This window comes from Microcebus murinus, chromosome 31 (assembly GCF_040939455.1).
Source record: "Microcebus murinus isolate Inina chromosome 31, M.murinus_Inina_mat1.0, whole genome shotgun sequence".
NCBI classification, from domain to species: Eukaryota; Metazoa; Chordata; class Mammalia; order Primates; family Cheirogaleidae; genus Microcebus; species Microcebus murinus.
In genome coordinates, this window is record NC_134134.1 from 5,204,561 (window position 1) to 5,230,245 (window position 25,685).

At 37.5% G+C, this 25,685-nt stretch overlaps 1 protein-coding gene across 1 annotated transcript in view; it reads right to left on the reverse strand.

Moving 5' to 3' along the window:
* Positions 1-8,363: 8,363 nt before the first annotated feature.
* Positions 8,364-25,685, reverse strand: part of LOC142865700 (uncharacterized) — an 80,029-nt gene continuing 62,707 nt past the window's right edge. Inside the window, exons 2-3 of the mRNA XM_075998896.1 lie at positions 9,068-9,480; positions 8,364-8,983 (exon numbers count right to left, since the gene is read on the reverse strand). Of these exons, the coding sequence (XP_075855011.1) occupies positions 8,364-8,983; positions 9,068-9,480 (1,033 nt within the window). The remainder of the gene's footprint in view (positions 8,984-9,067; positions 9,481-25,685) is intronic.

Here is a 25,685-nt window from a genome sequence, read left to right on the forward strand (position 1 = left end):
GTTTGTTGACAATTCTTCTGTCTTCTTTAGAAAAGTTTCTGTTCAAGTCCTTTGCCCACTTTTTAATGGGGTTATTTGATGTTTTCTTCCTGATTTCGTGAGTTCTAAGTACATTCTAGTTATCAATCCCTTATCGGATGCATAGGATGCAAAAATTTTCTCCCATTCTGTAGGTTGTCTGTTTACTTTCATGACTATTTCTTTGGCTGTGCAGAAGCTTTGTAGTTTGATCATGTCCCATTTATTTATTTTTGTTGCTGCTGTGATTGCCTTTGGGGACTTCTTCATAAACTCTTTGCCCAGGCCGATGTCTAGGAGAGTGTTTCCAACTTTTTCCTCTAGAGTTCTAATAGTTTCATACCTTAAGTTTAAGTCTGTTATCCAGCGTGAGTTGGTTTTTGTGAGAGGTGAAAGGTGTGGTTCCTGTTTTAGCCTTCAACAGGTCGCGATCCAGTTTTCCCAGCACCATTTAGTGAAAAGGGATTCTTTTCCCCAGCGTATGTTTTTGTCTGCTTTGTCAAAGATTAGATGGCTATAAGAGGATGGTTTTATATCAGGATTCTCACATCTGTTCCACTGGTCAATATTCCTATTTTTGTGCCAATACCATATTGATTTAATTACTACAGCTTTGTAGTATAGTTTGATATCTGGCATATTAATGCCTCCCATTTTGTTTTTGTTGCCTAGAATTGCTCTTGATATTCAGGGTCTTCTTTGGTTCCATACAAAGCATAAAATTATTTCTTCTACATCTGTGAAGTATGCTGATGGGATTTTAATAGGTATTGCATTGAATCTGTAGATCAGTTTGGGTAGTATAGACATTTTGATTATGTTGAGTCTGCCAATCCACAAGTATGTTATGGATTTCCATCTGTTTACATCCTCTGCTATTTCCTTCCTCAGGGTTTCATAGTTCTCCATGTAGAGGTGTTTTACCTCCTTGGTTAAGTATATTCCTAGGTACTTTAATTTCTTTGTTGCTATTTTGAAGGGAATTGAGTCTTGATTTGGTTCTCAATTAGATTGTTGTTGGCGTATATGAATGCCTCTGATTTCTGTGTATTGATACTGTATCCTGAGACTTTACTAAATTCATTGATGAGTTCCAGGAGTTTCTTGGTTGAATCTTTGGTGTTTTCTAGATACAATATTATGTCTTCAGCAAACAGTGAAAGTTTGATCTCTTCTGCCCCTATTTGGATAGCTTTGATTCCATTTTCCTGTCTGATTGCTGTAGCCAAGACTTCTAGCACTATGGTTGAATAGAAGTGTAGAGCGAGGGCAGCCTTGTCTGGTTCTAGATCTAAGTGGGAATGATTTCAATTTTTCCTCATTCAGTATGATCTTGGCTATGGGACTGTCATATATGGCTTGGTTCATTTTTAGGTATGTCCCTTCTATGCCTATTTTCTTAAGTGTTCGTATCATGAAACGGTGTTAAATTTTGTCAAAAGCTTTTTCTGCATCTATTGAAAGAATCATGTGGTCTTTGTTTTTGCTCCTGTTTATGTGGTGAATTGCATTTATAGATTTACGTATGTTGAACCATCCCTGCATACCTGGGATGAATCCCACTTGGTCGTGGTGGATTATTTTTTTGATAAGCGTCTGGATTCGGTTACCTAAGATTTTGTTGAAAATTTTTGCATCTATATTCATTAGGGATATTGGTCTGTAGTTTTCTTTTTTTGTTGCATCCTTTCCTGGTTTTGGTATCAGAGTAATATTCGCTTCATAAAAGGTGTCGGGGAGGTTTCCGTTCTTCTCGATGTTGTGGAATAGTTTCTGCAAGATAAGTATAGTTCTTCTTTGTAAGTGTGGTAAAATTCAGGTGTGAAGCCATCTGGACCGGGACTTTTCTTTTTAGGGAGATTTTTAATTGCTGTTTCTATTTCAGCTGTTGAGATTGGTCTGTTCAGGGAATCTATTTCTTCCTGGTTGAGCCTAGGGAGGCTGTGTGTTTCTAGAAATTTGTCCATTTCCTCCACATTTTCCAGTTTGTGTGCATAAAGATTTTTGTAGTATTCATAAATTGTATCTTGTATCTCTTTGGGATCAGTTGTGATATCTCCTTTTTTATTCCTGATGGAGCTTATTAGAGATTTCTCTTTTCTGCTTTTCGTTAGCTTAGCCAACGGCGTGTCAATCTTGTTTATTTTTTCAAAGAACCAACTTTTTGTTTTATTAATCTCCTGAATAGCTTTCCTGTTTTCAATTTCGTTTAGTTCTGATTTGATCTTGTTGATTTCACTTCTTCTGCTGGGTTTGGGGTTGGTCTGTTCTTCTTTTTCCAGCTCTTTGAGTCGTTTCATTAGATTGTCTATTTGTGATCTTCTTGCCTTTTGGTTATAGGCATTTATGGAGATAAACTTTCCTCTCAGAACTGCTTTAGCTGTGTCCCAGAGGAGTTGATAACTTGTCTCTCCATTGTCGTTTTCTTCATAGAAGTTTTTTATTTCCGTCTTGATTTCTTCATTTACGAAGTAATCATTTAGTAGGAGGTTGTTTAATTTCCACGTTTTTGTGTAGAAATGTGAGTTTCTGTTAGGGTTGATTTCTAGTTTTATTCCACTGTGATCTGAGAAGGTACATGGTATGATTTCTATTTTTTTAAATTTCTTGAGATTTTCTTTGTGTCCTAGGATATGGTCAATCTTAGAGAATGTCCTGTGAGCTGATGAGAAGAACATATATTCAGTGGATTTTGGGTAGAATGTCTGTAGATGTCTGTCAGACCCAATTGTTCTAGAGTTTTGTTTAAGTTCATTATTTCTTTATTAATTTTCTGTTTGGAGGATCTGTCTCGTGCCGTCAGTGGGGTGTTGAAATCTCCGGCGATTATGGAGTTGCTATTAATCCATTTGCTTAGCTCCAGTAAGGTTTGCTTTATGAATCTGGGTGCACCTAAGTTGGGTGCATATATATTTAAAATTGTTATCTCTTCTTGTTGGACTGTGCCCTTCACCATTATATAATGACCCTCTTTGTCTTTTACTACTTTTGTTGGTTTAAAAACTAAATCGTCTGAAATTAGAACTGCCACACCAGCCTTCTTTTGGCTTCTATTTGCTTGGAATATTGATCTCCACCCTTTTATTTTTAGACTCTATACTTCCTTGCAGGTTAGATGTGTTTCCTGAAGACAGCATATACTTGGCCTGTATTTTCTTATCCATTCAGCCAGCCTATGTCTCTTGAGTGGAGAGTTTAAGCCATTCACATTTATTGAGAGAACTGATAGGTAAGGTAGATTACTGATCATTCTGTTGGGTTGGATGTTGTTGCTGTGATTTCTGTCTTGAGCCATTGTAATATCTGGCCTTTAATATCTTTGGGTTTTGGTTGTTTTTATATTCGTGGGTTATTATTATGATGTTCCGTGCGTAACGCTGTTTTAAGTACTTCTTGTAGGGCTGGTCTTATCTTGGTGAATTCTCTGAGCCTTTGCTTGTCTGAGAATGTTTTTATTTCTCCTTCACATATGAAGCTTAGTTTTACAGGGAATAATATTCTAGGCTGGGCATTGTTTTGTTTCAAAAGAGTGAGAATGGGGCCCCAGTTTCTCCTTGCTTGTAAAGTCTCATTAGAGAAGTCTGATGTTATTCGAATTGGCTTTCCCTTGTATGTTACTTGCTTCTTTTCCCTTACAGCTTTTAGAAGGGCCTCTTTAGTTGATACTTTGGTCCATCTGATGACTGCATGTCGTGACGTCTTCCTGTTTACGTTGAATCTCCCTGGGGTCCTCTGAGCTTCTTGAACTTGTATATCAAGATTTTGAGCAAGGCCTGGGAAATTTTCCTCTATTATATCTTCAAACGGCTTGTCCAACCCTTGAGTGTTGTCTTCTTCCCCTTCTTGTAACCCTATGACCCTCACATTAGGTTTCTTCACATAATCCCACAGCTCTTGTAGGCTTTGCTCTTTTCTCTTGTTTCTCTGCTCTATTTCTGTGACTGATTTATTTAATTGGAGGGTGTTATCATCAAGCTCTGAGATTCTTTCTTCTGTTTCATCTACCCTGTTCTTGAGACTTTCCACTGTATTTTGTAGTTCCTTGAATTGATTCTTCATTTCCAGGAGTTCGGTTACACTTTTCTTCAATGTGTCTATTTCTTTTCTCATATCCTGGAGACTTAGTGGTTTCTTGGTGTTGGTTATTGAGTTGTTATTGCAGCTGGGTGAGTGTTCTTATGTTCCACATACAAAATTCCTCTTCTGTCATATTGGTTGCCTGATTTTGGTCGGTGTCCGTTTCTAGGGGGCTGGTGCTCCTCTTTGGGGGTGTGTTGTCCGTTTGGTTCTTCAAATTTCCTGAGTTCTTTCACTGATTTATTCCCATGTCGATCAGTTGTTGTTTCTTTCCTTAGGTTATTGTTTGGGTATTCACACACCTTGTTTAGTTTCTGAGGCGTTAGGTGGTGCCTGTGGGTGAAATTGGACCACTCCCTGTATATTGAGTCAGTGGGTGCCGTGGAAAGGCTGTGCAGGATGCCGTCCCTGTCAGTAGGTGGCGTTTGCTTGGAGGAACAGGCTATGCTGATGATTTTGTGTCCTGTTATCTGCTTTTGTTCTGGGCAGAGCTGGGTTGGGTAAGCCTACCCTCAGGCCATTAGCAGGGGTCAAAGTTCTGTTCTCTGCTTCCAGTGAAAGCTGTCAGGGTGGGGCTGAATGGTCCCGCTCAGCCAGAAAGTCTGCGTGTTGTGGTGTGGCTGTCTGATACCCGCAGTCTGGAGGGGGCCACACTTCTTTCCACCTTCCTCAACTCCGCAGCTACTCCTGGGCCTCTGCCAGCAGGCCAGACCACAAGCCACCAGGCCTCTCCGGACTGTGATGCCCTCGGGGAGGTTCCCTGCAATGGAATGCCACCTGGGTTAGGCACACGGCCTCCTCCTGGGAGGAGGGTTGCCCTCTAGGATGCTAATTCACCCCTGGAGGCACACACACCCCAGTAGGCTGTTCACGTATAACCCCTCTGTGCCCTGGGCAATGCTAGCCCTCGGTGCAGGGGATCTGGTCTGCCGGTCCCACCTCTGGGTCCCAGAGTTCAAACTGTATCCCCACCAGGGAGAGGATTTCCGGTCCTAATTCACCCACAGGGAGCCTAAGCTGGGTCTATGTCTCTCAGCCTCTGAGTCTGCACCGTTTTCCTGGGAACCCCGTGCCAGCAGCACCTGGGAGGGCGGGCGGGTAGGGAGCTCACAGTCTGAGTTCCCCTGAGTCAGCTGTAGGGTCTCAAAAGGGAAGGTCCCGTTCCCTGGAGGTGCCTCTGGCTGGTGGCTGTATTGTCTCTCTGGGCATCCGTGGGTAGGGCCGGCGGAGGGGAGGAGGAGGCAATATTGCGCCTGCCGTGCAGCTCGGGTCTGTGCACCCGGAGCTGCCCGGAGGAAGTTGGGAACCTGTTGCCACGTCTGCTACAGGCTCACCACTGGCTGGCGGCAGCAGTCTCTGGGCTGATGTCCGCAGGTCTCTCCACCCACTGGGAAGCCCACCAGCAGTCCCAAATGCAGGGGAGGGGAAACAGCAAATCCACATACCCTTGCCACTGGTCTCTGGGCTGCTCCGGTGGTCTCAGCCTCCAGTTCTCCTCAGCAGCCTCCTCCCGTGGAGTCTCTCTGGGTCTCAGGTACCCCTCCTTCGGCCCTCGTCCGCTGTATACTCGTCTTCTTGCTTCTTTCCTCTAATTTCTGCTAGAGTCTGTCTTTTCTGCAGAGACACTCTGTCTGGCGGTGTTATTCGTCCGCCATCTTGCTCCACCTTACAATTTGTTTTGTGAGGCAGTCTGGATGATATGTTATGTTTGGACTAAGAAAAAATTGAATAGAATCAATTCATCTAACAAAGGCAGTATCAATAACTGCACAAATTATAAAATAAATATCAAAAAACTGGAGATAATTATGAAATGAAAGAAGCAGTATTTGCATTTATAAAATCTGAGGGTTGGTTGTTCTGTTTGTCTCTTCACTCCACAGGCAAAATCAATGACTTTTTTACCCTGGACATATTCAATTTCTTCTCTGGAGCCACTAGCTCACTCCCACAGAAATATTGACTGGTAATTATGAAGCATCTATTAGATATCTAACACTATCCTGTACTTATTTCTCCTATTTAAATATAAATTCAACCCCATAATTTATAAATCCTTCTAGTGTTTACCTGAACAAAGTAGCCTGATAAACTCAATAAATCAAATAGTTCTATGACCAAAAGTAAAAGAAAAAGTAACCAAAAAGTGCTTTCAATATGCTTCCCTAATTAGAATGAAAATATAGAATGTACTAACTAAAATTAAATTACTACATGGTGGAATTATTCATACCTTCAGGTAATTTTATGAGCACCATTAAGTTTTATAACAATCCTTGCTGTAAATTCGGAACTGGTCATATACACAATACTTAATGAACTTTGAAATAATAAAATAACATAGTTGGCCTAGCATGAGTAATAAGCATGTAAGAACAGGGGATAGGCATGGGCAAGTTCCCATTCTGAAGCTTTAGGGTTTTAAACAATTAATTCAAATAAAGCGAACAAAATATCTATTTTCAGAAACTTGTAAGTTTCTAATTTGCTAATAAATTCTCAACACTGTTGAAATTACCCATTTTGTCTAATATTTCTTCTTTTCTGCTCAAAATAAGTGTACATCCACAGTCACACAAACATAATTACTTACTCTGTAAGTATGCTACAACTATAGTTCAACTTAACTGTGATGTATTTATATATTTGATTCAATATAAATAAAAAATAAGCTTATCTGTTTCACTGGCAGGAAGGTTGCATATTGAAAGAAAAATGTAGGCTAGAAATTAACAAGTACTCATTCCATGTTCAGAAATGTATGGCTTTTCATTAAGTGCAAAATCTTTATTATAAGTATTAGAGCAACAATGTAATTATAAATATAATGAAAAAAAGCTTTGGAAACATTATTCTTCAAAGTAGAGCCACTAATAAAAAGGATCACAAATGATGTCTTTGTACTGTGTAACCCAACAGTACATTTTTACAATCCATTATCTCCAACTATGACTAACATGGTATAGGTTAAAGTTGGTGCAAAATAACACTTCATTCTATCTACAAAATGTTTGACACATTAAAAATATTTTTAATTTAATGAAACACATTAAGTTTACATGTTATCTAAAAACATTCCAAATATCATTCTACTTTATTATTGTAATGTGCAATTATAAAACTATTTCTAATATTGTAATTTTTTCATTCTGATTATAATAAGAATATGAGTCTGTATACCTACATCATACATCACTTGAAATACTGTTTGTTATAAGAAAACTCCATAGTACCTCTCCATTTCATAAATCTTACATTTTAGTGTTTTCAATTTTCCATGGAAAAGTACATGAATAATGAGTACTTAATATAGAAAGACTGTATTCTTAAGATAGAATAAATGTGATGTAGCTATCATTAAACACACACATTCACATACACGCAAAGAATGAAAGCATAACATCTGGTATATTTAAAGTTGAAAAACATCAGTATTTGCATGTCAAAAATAGCAAAAAATTATACTTTATTACATTTAAACCGCACACTGACCAGAAAGTGTATATTACATGTAATTATAACTCTCAAAAAATCTCCCACTTTTTAAAAGCTGACATACAAAAAAATCAACTAACTATTTTAACTGGGTGTTCTCTATAATAAAAAACTTGGTTTAAAGAAATGTGAGAATGTGTTAGTGACTCAGTGCATTGCTCTCTGAGTCCTCTGATATCTGTTTAGACTTGATTCTTGACTATGTGCGTTCTGAAATTTATTATATCTGTATTGTAGTTTTAAGTATCAAATTTTTATTGTTCTCTAAGGTGTATCTTTTGCATAAATATATTTTCACATTCATTATATTTGTAAGATTTCTATTCCTTAAAATTTTTGTGATGTTGAGCAATGTTTGAGAAAATATTGGGGCATTTCTTTCAGTGTAAGTTCTCCCATGTCCAATAAGATCTCTGTTATAACTAAAGCTATTGTCAGCTCTCTACATTATTATAGTTTACTGTAAGTACTGTTGTGCATTTTAAGGCTAATACTTTGGGAAAGCAATTCCATACACATTACATTTATCTAACATTTATCTAGTATGATTTCTTTGATGTTCGATAAAATGTGAGCAGTTTTTAAAGATTTTGCCACAATATTCACATTTGTAGAAATTTTCTCTGATATGAATTCTTTTATATAGAGGTGTGAGCACTGGGACAATGTTTTGCCACATTCCTCACATTTGTATGGTTTCTTTCCTGTATGGATTCATTTAGGTAGAGTGAGGTCTCTTAGCCTGGTAAAGGCTTTGCCACATTCTTACATTTTTAGGGTTTCTCTCCAGTATGGATTCTTTTATGTCGAGTAAGGTGTGTGCACTGGGTAAATGCTTTGCCACATTCTTCACATTTGTAGGGTTTCTCTCCAGTATGGGTCCTTTTATGTTGAGTAAGTTTTGAGGAGTACTTAAAGGCTTTGCCACATTCTTCACATTTGTGGGGCTTCTCTCCAGTATGAATTATTTTATGTTGAGTAAGGTTTGTGCACTGGGTAAAGGCTTTTCCACACTCTTCACATTTGTATGGTTTCTCTCCCATATGAATTCTTTTATGTAGAGTAAGGCTTGTACACCAGGCAAAGGCTTTGCCACATTCTTCACATTTGTAGGGTTTCTCTCCAGTATGGATCCTTTTATGTTGAGTAAGGGTTGAGGACTGGGTAAAGGATTTGCCACATTCCTCACATTTGTAAGGTTTCTCTCCTGTATGAATTCTTTTATGTTCAGTAAGGTATGTGCACTGGGTAAAGGCTTTTCCACATTCTTCACATTTGTAGGGTTTCTCTCCAGAATGGATCCTTTTATGTCGAGAAAGCTGTATGCACTGGGTAAATGCTTTGCCACATTCTTCACATTTGTATGGTTTCTCTCCCATATGCATTCTTTTATGTAGAGTAAGATTTGTACACCGGGCAAAGGCTTTACCACATTCTTCACATTTGTGGGGTTTCTCTCCAGTATAGATCATTTTATGTTGAGTAAGGTGTGTAAACTGGGTAAAGGCTTTTCCACATTCTTCACATTTGTATGGTTTTTCTCCCATATGAATTATTTTATGTAGAGCAAGGTTTGTACACCAGGTAAAGGCTTTGCCACATTCTTCACATTTGTAGGGTTTCTCTTCACTATGGATTCTTTTATGTTGAGTAAGGTGTGTGCACTGGTTAAAGGATTTGCCACATTCTTTACATTTGTATGGTTTGATTCCCATATGAATTCTTTTATGTAGAGTAAGGATTATACGCTGGGTAAAGGCTTTGCCACATTCATAACATTTGTAGGGTTTCTCTCCAGTGTGGATTCTTTTATGTTGAGTAAGTATTGAAAACTGGTTAAAGGCTTTGCCACATTCTTCACATTTGTAGGGCTTCTCTTCAGTGTGAATTCTCCCATGTATAATAAGTTTTGAGCAACAGTTAAAGGATTTTCCACATTTTTCACACCTGTAGGATTTCTCTGTCGTATGAAATTTTCTATGTCCAGATACATTAGAGCTGTGATTAAACATTTTGGCACATTCATTAAGTTTGAATCTTTTTTCTCCAGTATGTCTTGTCTTCTGTCTATTTAGATTTGATGATTTACTAAAGACTTTTATACATTTATAACATTTGAAGATTTTTCTATGGCAACTTGACAGACATTGGGTAAGACCATCAGAACATATTTTCTGCTTCTTACACTCAACCACACAATCCCATTCTCTTTTTAAGTGTACATTTTCAAGACCACAGCTTCCATATAGTCTCAGTATTGATTTCTGAAATGGATCTTTTATGGCTTGCTCTGGCAGTAGGTCTTTGGTGGAATGGGAAGACAGTTCTGAAAGAAATGAAAATAACAAAGTATCTCACTGACTAGACTCAGGTGAATATATTTCACAATTTGAATATATAAAACTGTAGAAAGCAAATTAGCAAGGGTATCTATCATCCATGTATGACCTTAAAAATATACTGTCATATATACTATCATAGATGTATGACCTTAAAAATATACTGACAACCATGATTCTTTTAAAAATCAAAACTTCTAATTGTTCATAGATATCTAAATTAGAATAACACCAAAAACCACATGGAAGGGGAAGGAAACTTTGTTGCATTTACCCACCAAAGCCCTTCCTCCATGCTGATACTGAGTTATGACTTTAGTAGAAAAATCCATGTCCTAGATTTCCTACCAAAAGAGAATGAAACTATAGGCAAATGTCAACATATCTGTTTTTTCATAGCCTTTACAAAGAGTAGTTTCTATCTTCCAGGAAAACTACATAACTCTATGGGAAAAATATGCATATATCAAGAATAAAATTCTGCATTATCATAATGTTGGTGCAAAATCTTAATTATGCTATAAAATTTGAAAGGCAGTGGGGCGGAGCAAGATGGCGGATGAATAACACCTCCAGACAGAGGGTCTCTGCAAAAAAGACAGATTCTAGCAGAAACTAGAGGAAAGAAGCAAGAAGACGAGCATACAGTGGACAAGGGCCGGAAGGAGGGGTACCTGAGACCCCAGGAGACTCCACGGGAGGAGGCTGCGGAGGAGAACTGGAGGCTGAGACCACCGGAGCAGCCCAGAGACCAGCGGCAAGGGTATGTGGATTTGCTGTTTCCCCTCCCCTGCATTTGGGACTGCCGGTGGGCTCCCCAGTGGGTGGAGAGACCTGCGGACACCAGCCCAGAGATCGCCGCCGCCTGCCAATGGTGAGCCTGTAGCAAACGTGGCACCAGGTTCCCAATTCCTCCGGGCACCTCAGTGTGCACGGACCCGAGCCGCGCGGCAGGCGCCATATTGCCTCCTCCTCCCCTCAGCCGACACTACCCGCGGCTGCCCAGAGAGACAATACATCCACCAGCCGGAGGCACCTCCAGGGAATGGGACCTTCCCGTTTGGGACCCCGCCCGCCCTCCCAGGTGCTGCTGGCACCGTGTTCCCAGGAAAACAGTGCCGACTCAGAGGCTGAGAGACATAGACCCAGCTTGGGCTCCCTGTGGGTGAATTAGGACCGGAAATCCTCCCCCTGGTGGGAATACAGTTTGAACTCTGGGACCCAGAGGTCGGACCTGCAGACCAGATCCCCTGCACCAAGGGCTAGCATTGCCCGGGGCACAGAAGGGTTATAGGTGAACAGCCTACTGAGGTCTCTGTGCCTCCAGGGGCGGATCGGCGTCCTACAGGGCAACCCTCCTCCCAGGAGGAGGCCGTGCACCCAACCCAGGTGGCGTTCCTGTGCAGGGAACCTCCCCGCCGGCATCACAGTCCGGGGAGGCCTGGTGGCTTGTGGTCTCGCCTGCTGGCAGAGGCCCAGGAGTAGCTGCGGAGTTAGGGAGGGTGGAAAGAAGTGAGGCCTGCTGCAGACTGCGGGTCTCAGACAGCCCCACCCCCACACCCAGACTTTCTGGCTGGGCGGGACCATTCCAGCCCCCCCCTGACAGCTTTCCCTGGAAGCAGAGAACAGAACTTTGACCCCTGCTAACGGCCTGAGGGCAGGCTTACCCAACCCAGCTCCGCCCAGAACGAGAGCTGATAACAGGACGCAAAATCAACACCATAGCCGGTTCTTCCAAGCAAATGCCACCTACTGACAGGGATGGCATCTTGCACAGCCTTTCCACGGCACCCACTGACTCAATATACAGGGAGTGGTCCAATTTCACCCACAGGCACCACCTAACGCCTCAGAAACTAAACAAGGTGTGTGAATACCCAAACAATAACCTAAGGAAAGAAACAACAACTGATCGACATGGGAATAAATCAGTGAAAGAACTCAGGAAATTTGAAGAACCAAACGGACAACACACCCCCAAAGAGGAGCACCAGCCCCCTAGAAACGGACACCGACCAAAATCAGGCAACCAATATGACAGAAGAGGAATTTTGTATGTGGAACATAAGAACACTCACCCAGCTGCAATAACAACTCAATAACCAACACCAAGAAACCACTAAGTCTCCAGGATATGAGAAAAGAAATAGACACATTGAAGAAAAGTGTAACCGAACTCCTGGAAATGAAGAATCAATTCAAGGAACTACAAAATACAGTGGAAAGTCTCAAGAACAGGGTAGATGAAACAGAAGAAAGAATCTCAGAGCTTGATGATAACACCCTCCAATTAAATAAATCAGTCACAGAAATAGAGCAGAGAAACAAGAGAAAAGAGCAAAGCCTACAAGAGCTGTGGGATTATGTGAAGAAACCTAATGTGAGGGTCATAGGGTTACAAGAAGGGGAAGAAGACAACACTCAAGGGTTGGACAAGCCGTTTGAAGATATAATAGAGGAAAATTTCCCAGGCCTTGCTCAAAATCTTGATATACAAGTTCAAGAAGCTCAGAGGACCCCAGGGAGATTCAACGTAAACAGGAAGACGTCACGACATGCAGTCATCAGATGGACCAAAGTATCAACTAAAGAGGCCCTTCTAAAAGCTGTAAGGGAAAAGAAGCAAGTAACATACAAGGGAAAGCCAATTCGAATAACATCAGACTTCTCTAATGAGACTTTACAAGCAAGGAGAAACTGGGGCCCCATTCTCACTCTTTTGAAACAAAACAATGCCCAGCCTAGAATATTATTCCCTGTAAAACTAAGCTTCATATGTGAAGGAGAAATAAAAACATTCTCAGACAAGCAAAGGCTCAGAGAATTCACCAAGATAAGACCAGCCCTACAAGAAGTACTTAAAACAGCGTTACGCACGGAACATCATAATAATAACCCACGAATATAAAAACAACCAAAACCCAAAGATATTAAAGGCCAGATATTACAATGGCTCAAGACAGAAATCATAGCAACAACATCCAACCCAACAGAATGATCAGTAATCTACCTTACCTATCAGTTCTCTCAATAAATGTGAATGGCTTAAACTCTCCACTCAAGAGACATAGGCTGGCTGAATGGATAAGAAAATACAGGACAAGTATATGCTGTCTTCAGGAAACACATCTAACCTACAAGGATGCATATAGACTAAAAATAAAAGGGTGGAGATCAATATTCCAAGCAAATAGAAGCCAAATAAGGCTGGTGTGGCAGTTCTAATTTCAGACGACTTAGTTTTTAAACCAACAAAAGTAGTAAAAGACAAAGAGGGTCATTATATAATGGTGAAGGGCACAGTCCAACAAGAAGAGATAACAATTTTAAATATATATGCACCCAACTTAGGTGCACCCAGATTCATAAAGCAAACCTTACTGGAGCTAAGCAAAGGGATTAATAGCAACTCCATAATCGCCGGAGATTTCAACACCCCACTGACGGCACGAGACAGATCCTCCAAACAGAAAATTAATAAAGAAATAATGGAATTCAACAAAACTCTAGAACAGTTGTGTCTGATTGACATTTACAGAACATTCTACCCAAAATCCACTGAATATACGTTCTTCTCATCAGCTCACGGGACATTCTCTAAGATTGACCATATCCTAGGACACAAAGAAAATCTCAAGAAATTTAAAAAAATAGAAATCATACCATGTACCTTCTCAGATCACAGTGGAATAAAACTAGAAATCAACCCCAACAGAAACTCACATTTCTACACAAAAACGTGGAAATTAAACAACCTCCTACTAAATGATTACTTCATAAATGAAGAAATCAAGATGGAAATAAAAAAGTTCTATGAAGAAAACGACATGGAGAGACAAGTTATCAACTCCTCTGGGACACAGCTAAAGCAGTTCTGAGAGGAAAGTTTATCTCCATAAATGCCTATAACCAAAAGACAAGAAGATCACAAATAGACAATCTAATGAAACGACTCAAAGAGCTGGAAAAAGAAGAACAGACCAACCCCAAACTCAGCAGAAGAAGTGAAATCAACAAGATCAAATCAGAACTAAACGAAATTGAAAACAGGAAAGCTATTCAGGAGATTAATAAAACAAAAAGTTGGTTCTTTGAAAAAATAAACAAGATTGACACGCCATTGGCTAAGCTAACGAAAAGCAGAAAAGAGAAATCTTTAATAAGCTCCATCAGGAATAAAAAAGGAGATATCACAACTGATCCCAAAGAGATACAAGATACAATTTATGAATACTACAAAATTCTTTATGCACACAAACTGGAAAATGTGGAGGAAATGGACAAATTTCTAGAAACACACAGCCTCCCTAGGGTCAACCAGGAAGAAATAGATTCCCTGAACAGACCAATCTCAACAGCTGAAATAGAAACAGCAATTAAAAATCTCCCTAAAAAGAAAAGTCCCGGTCCAGATGGCTTCACACCTGAATTTTACCATACTTACAAAGAAGAACTAGTACCTATCTTGCAGAAACTATTCCACAACATCGAGAAGAACGGAAACCTCCCCGACACCTTTTAAGAAGCGAATATTACTCTGATACCAAAACCAGGAAAGGATGCAACCAAAAAAGAAAACTACAGACCAATATCCCTAATGAATATAGATGCAAAAATTTTCAACAAAATCTTAGCTAACCGAATCCAGACACTTATCAAAAAAATAATCCACCACGACCAAGTGGGATTCATCCCAGGGATGCAGGGATGGTTCAACATACGTAAATCTATAAATGCAATTCACCACATAAACAGAAGCAAAAACAAAGACCACATGATTCTTTCAATAGATGCAGAAAAAGCTTTTGACAAAATTCAACACCCTTTCATGATACGAACACTTAAGAAAATAGGCATAGAAGGGACATACCTAAAAATGAACCAAGCCATATATGACAGACCCATAGCCAACATCATACTGAATGGGGAAATATTGAAATCATTCCCACTTAGAACTGGAACCAGACAAGGCTGCCCACTCTCTCCACTTCTGTTCAACATAGTGCTGGAAGTCTTGGCTACAGCAATCAGACAGGAAAATGGAATCAAAGGTATCCAAATTTGGGCAGAAGAGATCAAACTTTCACTGTTTGCTGATGATATGATATTGTATCTAGAAAACCCCAAGGATTCAACCAAGAAACTCCTGGAACTGATCAATGAATTTAGTAAAGTCTCAGGATACAAAATCAATACACAGAAATCAGAGGCATTCATATATGCCAACAACAATCTAATTGAGAACCAGATCAAAGACTCAATTCCCTTCACAATAGCAACAAAGAAATTAAAGTACCTAGGAATATATTTAACCAAAGAGGTAAAAGATCTCTACAGGGAGAACTATTAAACACTGCGGAAGGAAATAGCAGAGGATGTAAACAGATGGAAATCCATACCATGCTCGTGGATCGGCAGACTCAATATCATCAAAATGTCTATACTATCCAAACTGATCTACAGATTCAATGCAATACCTATTAAAATCCCATCAGCATTCTTCACAGATATAGGAAAAATAATTTTATGCTTCGTATGGAACCAAAGAAGACCCCGAATATCAAGAGCAATTCTAGGCAACAAAAACAAAATAGGAGGCATTAATATGCCAGATATCAAACTATACTACAAAGCTGTAGTAATTAAAACAATATGGTATTGGCACAAAAACAGGAATATTGACCAGTGGAACAGATGTGAGAATCCTGATAGAAAACCACCCTCATATAGCCATCTAATCTTTGACAAAGCAGACAAAAACATCCGCTGGGGAAAAGAATCCCTTTTCACTAAATGGTGCTGGGAAAACTGGATAGCCACCTATAGAAGGCTAAAACAGGACCCACACGTTTCACCTCTCACAAAAACCAACTCACGCTGGATAACAGACTTAAACCTAAGAAATGAAACTATTAGAACTCTAGAGGAAAAAGTTGGAAACACTCTCCTAGACATCGGCCTGGGCAAAGAGTTTATGAAGAAGTCCCCAAAGGCAATCACAGCAGCAACAAAAATAAATAAATGGGACATGATCAAACTACAAAGCTTCTGCACAGCCAAAGAAATAGTAATGAAAGTAAACAGACAACCTACAGAATGGGAGAAAATTTTTGCATCCTATGCATCCAATAAGGGACTGATAACTAGAATATACTTAGAACTCATGAAAATTAGGAAGAAAAAATCAAATAACCCCATTAAAAAGTGGGCAAATGACTTGAACAGAAATTTTTCTAAAGAAGACAGAAGAATGGCCAACAAACATATGAAGAAATGCTCAACATCTCTAACCATCAGGGAAATGCAAATCAAAACCACAATGAGCTATCACTTAACCCCAGTGAGAATGGCCTTTATCAAAAAATCTCCAAACAATAAATGCTGGCGTGGTTGCAGAGAGAGAGGAACACTCCTACACTGCTGGTGGGACTGCAAACTAGTTCAACCTCTGTGGAAAGCAATATGGAGATACCTTAAAGCGATACAAGTGAATCTACCATTTGATCCAGCAATCCCATTGCTGGGCATCTACCCAAATGATCCAATGACACTCTACAAAAAAGACACCTGCACTCAAATGTTTATAGCAGCACAATTCATAATTGCAAGGCTGTGGAAACAGCCCAAGTGCCCATCAATCCAAGAATGGGTTAATAAAATGTGGTATATGTATACCATGGAGTACTATTCAGCTCTAAGAAACAATGGTGATATAGCACATCTTATATTTTCCTGGTTAGAGCTGGAACCCATACTACTAAGTGAAGTATCCCAAGAATGGATACACAAGCACCAGATATATTCTCCAGCAAACTGGTATTAACTGAGTAGCACCTAAGTAGACACATAGGTGCTACAGTAATAGGGTATTGGGCAGGCGGGAGGGGGAGGGGGGCGGGTATATACATACATAATGAGTGAGATGTGCACCATCTGGGGGATGGTCCTGATGGAGACTCAGACTTTTGGGGGGAGGGGGGGAAATGGGCATTTATTGAAACCTTAAAATCTGTACCCCCATAATATGCCAAAATTAAAAAAAAAAATTTGAAAGGCAAAATAAGAGAATTATTATTTCCATGTGTTAATTTGTACACAATATAAAGAGATGTAATTATTGACATCGATATCATAAAGGTGAGGGCAGAGGTAAAGATTAAGAATTTTTGTATGCAACCGAAGTTAAGTAGTTATCCATTTAACATAAGTTGCAAGTTCAAAAGATTTTTCATAGTTCTCACGGTGAACATCAAAAAAATGTTTATAGAGATAGAAAAAGCTAGGAAAACAAACAAAATATGTCACTAAAAATCAGTGGGGTACAATGCAGAACAGAAGGAGAGGAAAGAAAGAAAAGATAGTGACAAAAGTCATATAAAACAATTAGCATTATAGAAATTGTAAATCCTTCCTTTGAGAAAATTATATAAATATTTATGTACTAGTGTTTCCAGTCAGAAGACACAGTTAAATAAAGGCACTTAAAAAATCCAACTATATTGTATCTAAAGTGACTTGACTTCATACCTGGTGAGAACAATAGACTAAAACTTGCAGAATATAGCAAGATATATCAGGAAAATATTTAGCATCTAAGAGCAGTGGAGTTCAAAATTATATTAGACACATTATTTTGAAGTGAAAAACATTATAATTTTTAAAATATAGTTTAAGTAAAAACTGTCACAAGAGACAAACAAGGGCATTAAATATAAAAAGTGGTCATTGACTGAGGGCTTATGAAAATAATACATATATATGATATCTATCATTATCTCACATCAAGGTTTTCAAATATATTTTAAATAGCATTGACAGAATTGAAGAAAGAAAGGGACAGCAAAATAATAGGATATTTTGATATTCTACTTTCAATAATAATAAAACCAGTCAAATAATTAATAAGAAAACAAAATATTTGAAAACACTATAGAGCAATTAGACCTAACAGATGTATTGCAAACACTCTACACAATAATAGTAGAATATACAATCTTCTTGATAGCTCATAAAACATTCTTCCTAAAAAACTACCTGTTCAGCCACAAGTCTTACCCAATTTTAGAAAGTTGAAATTTTACACACTTTAATTTTTGACTAGAATGGAATGAAACTGAAAATGAATTATAGAAGAAATATAGAAAAATTCACAAATATAGGAAAATCAACAACACACTCTTGAATATGTTCTTCTTCAAGGGAATAAGACCTACTGTTGTGAAGATGTCCAAATTGACCTACAGATTAAATGCAATTCCTTTCAAATTCTCAATTTCAGTTTTTGAATAATAAAAAAACAGCAAACTCTTCCTTCAGAAGTTTCATTAAATATAAATTGTTTAGACTCTCTAATGAAAAATAAGATGAACGTATCAATAAATACAAACAGAACCCTACAATATGCCGTCCTTTACCTCTAAAAAATCAAACTGGTTAAAAGTAATTGTAAAAAAAATCTACATAAAAAATAAAAGGAGGATATCTTGGCCATAATTAAAGACAATACACTTTAAGTCAAAAACCTTTGAAAGTGACAAAGATTTTTATAAGGACAAAATGGGTCATTTAGGAGATATCTATGGTACAGAATACACATACACAGATAATATACATGGAATATACATATTTTAGCATGGATGTTTTAAAAAATTTATTATATATCAGTGCTTCTAAATATGTTAAGAAAAAATGAATAAAAGTATGGACAGAAGTGTGCCAAGGAACACCTAGCAACACACTAGTTATAGAGACTGCAAGACCTCACTTTCAATGATGAATACAAAAATTTGACAAAAGATAAATAAGAAAACAGATAATGGGAAAAATTTATAGACCAGTTAGATGTAAAAGATATTTACAGAGCTCTTCAGTCAAAAGCAGCAGAATACACTATAGTTTCAATCATACATGGCAAATGTTGTTAGGACACTTAAGTCTCATGAAGTTGAAGAAACCTAAAAACATACAACATATATTTTTTGACATAAATGAAGTGGAACTAGAAATCAAAACTAGAAATCAAAAGCACAACACAAACTCACTAATACAAAAATATGTCAAAATTCAACACACTCTTTAATGCATTCATGTTCAATGGTCAGATGATTTTTAAAAGTTAAGATGTCAATACTATCCACAGTGACATACAAATGTAATCAATGTCTATAATAGTCCTATCATACTTGTTTTGAGAATACATAAAAATAAATTGAAAAGTGTATTGGAACAATAAATAGCCAGACGGTTTTAGAAATACAAACAAGGAGTAATAGCACTTCTTGATTTGAAAACAAATCTACAGGAATAAAATAACGTGCTACTGCACAAAGACAAATAATGAGATGAAACAACAGAATGGAGAACCCAGAAATAAACCTTTGTGTCCATGACAAAATTAAGTTCCTCAAGATTACAATGACCATGCAATGAAAAAGAAGAGTCACTTCAACAAATGTTGTAGAAAACTGAATACTTATGGGAGAAAAAAATGATGTTGGTACCTTCCCTTGCACTATATAGAATATATCTTAAATAAATTAAATATTAAAACATAAGAAATACATGTATAAAACTCCTAGAGAAAATGTAAAGGAAACAACAGGATATTGGTCCTGGCAGTGTTTTAGCAGATGTAACATCAAATGCATAATCAAGAAAAAGGAAGAGAAGAAAAATGAGATTCTATCATTCTGCACAGGGGAAAAACTTAGTTGAGTAAGAATGCCGCCTACAAAATGGGGTAAAATAGATGCAAATCACATATTTGATAGAAGCGAACATCGTGAATAAATGAACAATGATTAAAATTCAAAAACAAAGGTGAATAACTTGACTAACTAATGGACAATACAATGATCTGGCATTTCTGCAAAGAAGATATACTAATGGCCAAACATAATTTGAAAGCAATCTAAAAATTGTTAATCTTTAGATACATGCAAAACAAAAACACAATGAGATATCACCTCACACCCATTACATTGAGAACTTTTAAATAAGTAAAAGCATATGCAGATACATACATATGGTGAGAATATAGAGAAACTAAAATGCTGCTATGTCATTCTGAACCTTTGATTCTAAAAATTATAAAAATTGAAATACAACACATCATAAATTTAAAATATATAAGGAGAGGAAATCAGCTATATGGTAGGAGGGGAAGGATCCACTTGTTTTATTTTACTCTTTCCCAAAGATCAACAAAAATTTGGCAGCCTTCCACGGAAAATTTGGGGACTTAAATGGAAGGTTATTAAACTCTAGTGGAACCATAGATCTGGGGGGGTCATTTAGAATATTCAGGCTCTCATCCAGCTGACAAACTTAAGGACCTATTGTCCTGAATACAGACTGCAACATGGGTCAACCATCTTGGATACACAGAGTCTCCGATGGTTCCCTGTGACAAAGTGGGAGTGGTGCTGCTCATCCAGAGACTTTGGGAGAGACACAGCTATCTGCAGCCATGGAGGCAGACCTGAATAACTTGGGCTTGCTATCATCTGTAAAGCAGAACTGTGACTCTGCTACAGCTGTCTCAACTATAGTCCATGTCCAGTTCTTTCAGTGCATAGATCCACACAGCAACCTGCAGGGACTCTTCCAAGGTACTCATTGGGAGCCACGCCCACCCATGCTTATGGTATTAGCCCTAAAATATGCAGACTGAAATGAACAACCATACCCTAGTATGTGTCATACACATCCAAATCCTGAAGGCAACCAATTTACCCAGAAACAAGAGAGTATTGAAAACCACCCAAGCTCTTTGGAACTGGCCCAGCAGATGCAGACTCCACTGCAGAACTAGGGGCAGACTTGTGTCCTAGCTACAGCCACTCTTCATTGAAAACCCAGTGGACATACCTTTAGTCTAAGTACTCAAAAAAAAAAATCTTTACCTTCCAAATCCAGTTTATAAAACCTGGGAAAGGTATTTAATCCTTCATATGCACACATACCACCATAAGTATAATGTGCAACCACTGTTAATGCTACTATTTTATCATGTGACTACACCACCAAAGTAGAAATGTTTGGCAAGAACATGACAAGATCCACTCAAATTAGAAAAGAAAAACTAAAAATAACACTGTTTACAGATGACATTATCTTATAGATCAAAAACCATAAAGAAGAAAGGAAGAAAGCTATAAAAGTAATAAAACCTCTCAGTTAAGTCACAGGATATAAAATTTACATATAGATAGCAGTTGTTTTTCTATACACTAATAAAGCAGACAATGAAAAAGGAAAACACTCATTTATAATATCATCAAGAAAATAGATGTCTAAGAAATAAATTTAACTAAAGTGCTTAAAAAAACCCTTTACCCTGACTACCATAAGATATTAAAAAAAGAAATTGAAGATGGCATGAGTGAATAGAATGATATTATCCAAAACAATGTATACATTCAATGCACTCCCTATCCAAATTCCAGGGGCATTACTTGACAGTATTAACCAAAAACTTCTAATATTTGTATGATCTCTCAAATACCATTGATGAGCCCTATACAATAATGAGAAAGAAGAAAAAGGTTCCAGCATCACACTTTCTGATTTCAAACTAAATTTTAAGGTGGCAGTAATAAAATCAGCAAAATATGTGCATAAAAACCATCACAAATAACAATGGAGGAGAATGGAGAGCTCAGAAATAAACCAAAACTTACAAGATCAAGTAACATTTATCTAGGCACTAGCAATGCACAATGCAGAAAGTATGGCTCTTCAATGTTTGGTGCTGGAAAACTGGATACCCAAAAACAAATGAATAAAATAAGACTATTGTTTCTTATATGGCACCCACAAACTAACTCCAAATGTAATAAAGATTTAAATGGAAGACATAAAACTGTAATGTTTCTAAAAAAATAGTATAAAGAAAAGAAGAAATATGGGAAAGCCTTGACATAAGACTTGCAATTTTTTTTTTTTTTTGAATATGAAACAATGTGCACTGGAACAAAATTGGAAAAATTTGGCCTGCATCAAACTTAAAATCCTCTGTACAGCAAGAAAAAAAATAGAAAGCATATACGATGGGAGAATATATTTTCAAAGTTTATATTGTATAATATTTTAATATCCAAAATATATAGGAAACTCATATTTTTCAAATGCAAAACAATGTCATCACACACTTAAATATAAGCAAAAGTTTATGTAGATTATTTTCAAAGAAAACATACCAGTTTACAACAGGAAACACCTAGAGTAACTCAGCATCACCAAAACATCATATAAACACAAATGAAAACTATGATAAGGTATGACCTCACAAGTGCTAAAATGGCTAGTGTCCAAAACAAGAGACATAACAAGTGAGGACAAGAATGTGTAGGAAATCAATCCCTGTAGACTGTTATTGATTGTAAATGGATAGTGTCATCATAGAGATTTGTCAAAAAATGTAAATAATACAACTGCCTTATTATTCACCAATTCTACCTATGAGTATAACCACGTAAAATCAGTATCTCAAGAAGATTGTGCGCCCCTATATATATCGCAGCATTATGCACATTTGCCAAGAAAATGGAAACAAACTAAATGCCTGCTTTGATGAATAGATTTAAAAATGCCTGTACAAACATACCATATACTATTACTAAGCCATGAAAATGATAAATATCCTGCCATTTCAACAACATGGATGGACATAGTAGGCATTATGCTAAGTAAAATCAGCCATTCCCAGAAAGATAAATACTGCTCTGGATAATTATTTTTAAAAACATGAATTTACAAAAATAAAGAGTACAACAGTGGTTTCCAGGATATAGAGTCAGAAAAAATGAGGAGATGTTTAAGGGTAAAATCTTTTAGTTATAAGATGAATAGATCTTGGAGATCTATTGTATGGCAACATGATTAGAGTTATTAATAATGTATATGCTTAAAATTTGTTAAGACCATAGACCTCACTCTTAATAAATGTTCTCACTATAATTAAATGGTAAATATGTGAGATGATAGAACAGTTTATTACCTTAATTATATTGTGTTACTATTTATACACACATCAGATCACTACAGTGTGTACAATAAATATATACAGTTATATGATTATTATTTGTGGAAACTTCCACCCATTAAACACCCCACACACAGAAATGTATACACACATACACACATATGAATGACACAATTCTGATGCTACTAAACAGGGGGAAATTATGGAATATAAGTTATCAAAATATTATGAATCAATTGGGAGTATAAGTATATTCATGTATATGAAGCACTGAATGAAACAGTATATTTAGGAATTCTATAAGGGAGCATGCAAAATAAACTATATTATAGTTTTGGTATTTGGCTATAATAAAGTTGAAAATGTACTCTTATTTATACTAGAAAAAAATTATTTAGAAGTGAAATAACATTAGAATTTTTAAATTTAGGCAGAGGTTATGCATTTGCACAAAATTAGTGAGCCTGACTTTCTGTAGAATTGTCTCTGAAAACTTAGAATTGGAAATCATGATGCATAAAATATGACTATCTGTCCCTAGTGTTTCTGGTATTACAGAAACAAATCTAAATATCTCCACAGTTCCCCTTTACACATTTCAGAAATGAGGCATCAGAAGGAACTTAAAACATGGAGCTGGGGATGGAGGATCACACCTATGATCCCAGCAATTTGAGGCCAAGCAAGAAGGATCACTTGAGGCTGGGATCTTAATACCAGCCCTAGTAACATAAGGAGATTCCATTTTTACCAGAAAATAATAATAATAATAATAAATGGCTGGCCATGGTAGCTCATGCCCATAGTTATAGCTACTTGGAAGACAGAGGTTTTAGGATCCCTGGAGCCCAGATGTTTGAGTTTGCAGTGAGCTATGATCAGTCCCTGTACTCAAGCGATGGCAGGAGAGCAAAACCCTGTCAAAAGATGGTTCGATGTAGTGGTCTTCAAAATATGCACAGATAGTCCCATAACTCCTAAACAATAGAAATGCTGATAGATAATGGAGTCCCTTATAAGCCATGAAAAGAAGTTTGGTTCTCACTGACTTCTAAGAATGATCACTTCATGGGTAGAGTTCTTTGAGAGTTTAAGAGCCTGGGACAAAACATGTCCTTATGGAAAATAAAGAGCAACATACACAGGCTTTTAAAATTCATTTCCAACAGGGCAGAATATTCCAAGACATTTTTTAATATCTGCCTTCTTCCTTGAGCTTTGACTCTCCAACATTCGTTAATCTGCTTCACTGAATCACACCTACCTGGATATTTAGCTGTTGTTTCCTCTTTCTTCATAATCCAGGGCTCTATCCTTTGCTCCAGGCATGTGATCAGCTCTGGCTTTGACTCAGCAAGACCTGTTTCATTAGAAAAGTTTTACATGACTCTAGTTGAAGACTTTCCAATTACTAATGCAGTACTATCCTTAGTAGAGAGAACATTAGAGAAGATCCTAGAAAATTCCTTTCCAACATATTGCTTTCTCACAGACCCTGTAGAATAATAAAAAATTGAACTAATTTATGACTAGAGCACCAATTCCCACTAGCACCAAATAAATAAGAGGTGGAAATTCTATTCCAAGGTGCAGACAACAATTATATACCCTGATTTTTAGAGTAACCACTAATCTAGTGTGAAATCCCAACAAAGGGAAAGGTTCAAGATAACATGAGACATCTAATGATTTTATTTTATGGACCAAAATCTTCAAATTTTCTTTAAAAGCATGGATATAAAATTCATTCATGTTGCTTTCCACAGAGGTTGAACTAGTTTGCAGTCCCACCAGCAGTGTAGGAGCGTTCCTCTCTCTCTGCATCCACACCAACATTTGCTGTTTGGGAACGTTTGGATTACATTGAGAACTTTTAAATAAGTAAACGTATATACACATACATACATACATATGTTGAGAATGTAGAGAAATTGAAATGCTGCCATGTTATTCTGAACCTTGGATTCTAATATTATACAACATAGATTAGAACAGATCAAAAATTAAAAATACATTAAGAATAAAATGATTTGCATTTCCCTGATGATCAGAGATGTTGAGCATAGTGCAATAAGATATCATTTATCTCTAGTAAGAATGACCTTCCAGTAAAAAGTCCCCAAACAATAAATATTGGCATAGATGTGGAGAGATAGGAACACTTCTACACTGCTAGTGGGACTGCAAACTGGTTCAGCTTCTGTGGAAAGCAATATAGAGATACTTCAAAGCGATACACGTAGATCTACCATTTGATCCAGCAATTCCACTACTGGGCATCTACCCATAAGATCAAAAGTCATTTTATGAAAAAGACACCTGCACTCAAATGTTTATAACAGCACAATTCACAATTGTGAAGCTATGGAAACAACCCAAGTGCCCATCAATTCATGCGTGGATTAATAAAATTTGCTATATGTATACCATGGGATACTATTAAGCTTTAAGAAACAATGGTGATATAGCACCTCTCATATATTCCTGGATACAGCTGGAACCCATTCTACTAAGTGAAGTATCTCAAGAATGGAAAAACCAGCACCACATGTACTCACCAGCAAATTAGTATTAACGGATCAACACCTAAGGGGACACATATGAGTAACATTTATCAGGTGTCAGGAGGGTGGGAGGGAGGAGGAGGGGATGGGTGTATACAACCACAACGAGTAAGATGTGCAATGTTTGGAGGATGGACATGCTTGAAACTCTTACTCAAGGGGGGAGGGGGGCATGGGCAATATAAGTGACCTTAAGACTTGTACCCC